Raw genomic sequence first — 3,468 nt, 5'->3', positions numbered from 1 at the left:
GAGGATGGGAAGGCTTGGTGGTTTATGTTCAGATAATGGAGCTCGAAGAAATCATCCAATAGGCGGGAGTGGAGGCTAGGTTGGTGGACGAGATGCAAAGAAGGAGGCCGATCACCAGATGAATCTCTATAGAGCTAGCAAGACAGGTTAAGCAGGGCAGTGCGGTTGGTGGTTCTGGGTTGGCAAATGGTTGATGATCAATGGTACCCCTTGGTATATTAATTTTTTTGCCTTAATTACTATTTAGTGTTCTTCTCTGATAAACTGTTAATGCCAATGAGGCACGATGTATTGAAACCTTTTCTACAGTGGGGTGGGGTAGGTTTTTTGATGTCTTTGTTTGAAGATCAATATGGTTTTGACAGGGTAGTTTAGTTTTCAGATGGTGGTTTGGATGAATGATGGTTTAGTATGTACTTCAGTTTACTTCTTAATAAAAATAAATATATATTACCAATCAAAAAAATAATAATAGAAGTACACTACTAAGACAACAATAATGGTTGTCCTCAATCCTAAAAAATAACTACTACCCTTCAACTATCCCTTCAACATCCTCTTTATTGCATGAAACCTCTATTGCCACTAATAACACATTCACATGACACTCTTTGTCCTTTGTATATATAATTGTAAGACACTATCATATCCACTTGATTAAATGATGTCATCATTTTACCACACTTGCAGCATTTCTATAAGACATCATAATGCTTCGGTGTATACCTATAATATTGCTACAAACAATAGTATCACACCAAATAAAAATGATCCACGATGTGGGTGTTTTGTTGGATAAAGTAGAAAATATAGCATTGGAAGTAGTCAAAATTGACTACTAAACTAATTCCTATCACTCCCAATAATGCTACAAGTCTTATAGAAAACTTTAACATTTATAGCCTTTTATTGTAAGTGAACTTGTGGCACCACCAATTATTTTCAAGCTATTGCAAGTGACTTCTAACCTTATTATGAGTGTCATTTAACTTGTTGCAAGTGTCCTTTCACCTTGTTATAGATGTCCCACACTTTTTGTAGGTATCCTGTAGGTTGACCTCACTTTTCTGCCTAAAAGCAATTCACTTATGGATTGGGTGATGCCCTTTTATGCTTTTACTAAGCACACAATTTGAAAGTTTTCATGTAAAAATTTACACAAGTAGTTGAAACATAGTCAACTTGGGCTTGGAATAAAATTTATATTTATGAACATGAATATCAACTACACATTACAAAATTGAATCGGGTAGGTCAATTATAATTTATTTATTTATTTATTTGTGTGTGAGTGTGAGTGTGTGTGTGTGTGAGAGAGAGAGAGAGAGAGAGAGAGAGATCTCTAAGTAGAAGCTATCATCTATTTTTTTAGATTGTTTAAAGTAAAAGTTAAAAATGATCAATTTGAATTCTAGATAGGAAAGCCAAATTAATTAAAATTATGTGATAACACCAAATACACATAACACCCATGTAAAATATTGTAAAACGATGAAAAAAATATATAAGATACATATCTCTCACCTTAATAAACATAAGACTATGTCTATTTTATAACTCTTCCATCTTAATTTGAATTTGAATTTGAATCTGTAGTATCAATCTTTATTTCGACTTTACTTAAAAAAAAATTGTACAGTTTATAATCAACCAAACAATTGAATGTGTTTAAAATACTCAAATGCATATCCAAATCTAAATTCACATTATAATACAATTTTAAATCAATTTGTCGATAATATTTCACAACAAACAAATCGTCCTTGAAGGATGAACATGTTTCTGGGGCTACCTAATATCAGCAAAGCCATATTATTTTCTGGTTCTGATTTCACCACCAATCTAGAACAAGAAATGCATAGAATTTACATGTAACTTGATCTGTATCCACCAAATAGTCTTATGACAGTGCGAGAAAATACTCCATTAACTTGTACCAGGGCTACCTCAATCTCGAAAATGTCTCCATTTCTGTTCTGCAACTAACAGCAGGCGTTAAACTTTCCCTCTTTGGACACAAGAAGAAATTACGAGAGCCCAAGTCCTTCATTTTGAGCTCGGGAGTCAAACCTGCCCCCCAAAAAAACCAATTGTTAAAACAGGATGTTTTTGAAAAGAGAGGTATCATGTGGTTTTTAAATTTGATTTTTAACATCGATATTTCGAATCATACTTTATCATCAGAATGTAAGAAAGTGCAAGTAGTTGTAAGATTATAACTTTTTGAGTTTTCTCATATTCTGATGATGGATCAGATCTGTGTGCTGATTGTAAAAAATTTCATACAATTAAATTCAGATTACAATTTCTCGAACTGTTTTCTTACATTCTGATGATGAATCACAAAATATGATTTAAAATATTAATGATTAAAAAATTTCACATCTAAACAAAAGTATCATATCAAATTAGCATCATCAGAATTACAAAGAAAGAAGTTTTACAGTCTATGGTAAATTGGGAGTAATGTAAGCCGAAAGAAAGTGGGTCAGAGGTGAGAATGGGTCTGCGGCCTTCTTTCATGTACATAGCAAGCGCTGCTTTTATCACCTCCACAACCGTTGCATCTTCACAGAGTAAGACACGAAGGGGCCCAATGCTCTCTGCAATTGTCACTTTGACCAGCATTTTAGCGCTGACTTTTTTGTTCCCTGCCTCAACAGGGGCTGCTATTCTGTGATAAAATGGCGGCGCCTCCAAATTTCTCATGGGGATGGGCTTTTTAGACTTATCCCGAGTGAGAAGCTCAGGTTGTGACGTCAGCTTTCTCATGGGTATGGGCTTCTTAGATAGCTGCTTATCCAGTGGTTCCCCATAAAACTGTCCGCTATAACTGGAGGACCGAGAGAAATTTGGGTGCCCTCCTCCTTCATTCCTAAGCCTAGGCATGCCTTTCTTCTCTATCTGGTTAATGAAAGAAACCCTGCCAGCTCAATGTGTATGGGCAAACGTTCATGGCCATAGACAGATCAAAGGGGATGATTATAAGACTTTATAGCACTTGGACCAAACTTAAAGCATTCATATGTGTAGAGGACAAAAGCAAGTTGCAATAGATGAAGTGTTTGGAACCTTAAAGAATCCACTCTCTTAATTCCTAATTAAATGCCAACAAGTGTTTAGTCGTTTCTCACTCTATATTTTTGTTCTTTCTTGTTTTGTTTTCAACCACTTAGTTGTAGTTTGAGGTCCCTACAGTGGATTATTCTAATTTCAATTTTGTACAGCTGTTTATTTGTCAAGTTTTCAACTTGCAAAAATTGGTATTGAATTCATATGATCAAATATGATACCTCATCACATGCTTTTCTGTTAAGATATCTAAAATGGTCCCCAAAAAAAGACACCTATAGTTGTGCACTAAGTCATGTTTATTGGTGCACTCTTGTGGCAGATCATACAATTGATTGCTTTTTAAAATTTATTAAAATCTCTTTGAGGATAAGTATTGATATGACATTTTTTTGC

General features: G+C 34.6%; 1 protein-coding gene across 1 annotated transcript; it reads right to left on the bottom strand.

Annotated features, from left to right (window-relative positions):
- Window positions 1–1,665: 1,665 nt before the first annotated feature.
- On the bottom strand, window positions 1,666–3,010 carry LOC131038637 (uncharacterized protein At4g22758). Its single transcript, XM_057971128.2, has 2 exons — window positions 2,445–3,010; window positions 1,666–2,070 (listed from the first exon to the last, which is right to left on the bottom strand). Exons 1-2 carry the CDS (start codon window positions 2,887–2,889, stop codon window positions 1,943–1,945), a joined length of 573 nt encoding a protein of 190 aa, XP_057827111.2. The 5' UTR covers window positions 2,890–3,010; the 3' UTR covers window positions 1,666–1,942.
- Window positions 3,011–3,468: the final 458 nt, after the last annotated feature.

The sequence above is a fragment of the Cryptomeria japonica genome, chromosome 9 (assembly GCF_030272615.1).
Source record: "Cryptomeria japonica chromosome 9, Sugi_1.0, whole genome shotgun sequence".
NCBI classification, from domain to species: Eukaryota; Viridiplantae; Streptophyta; class Pinopsida; order Cupressales; family Cupressaceae; genus Cryptomeria; species Cryptomeria japonica.
This window is presented reverse-complemented; position numbering and strand designations above follow the sequence as displayed.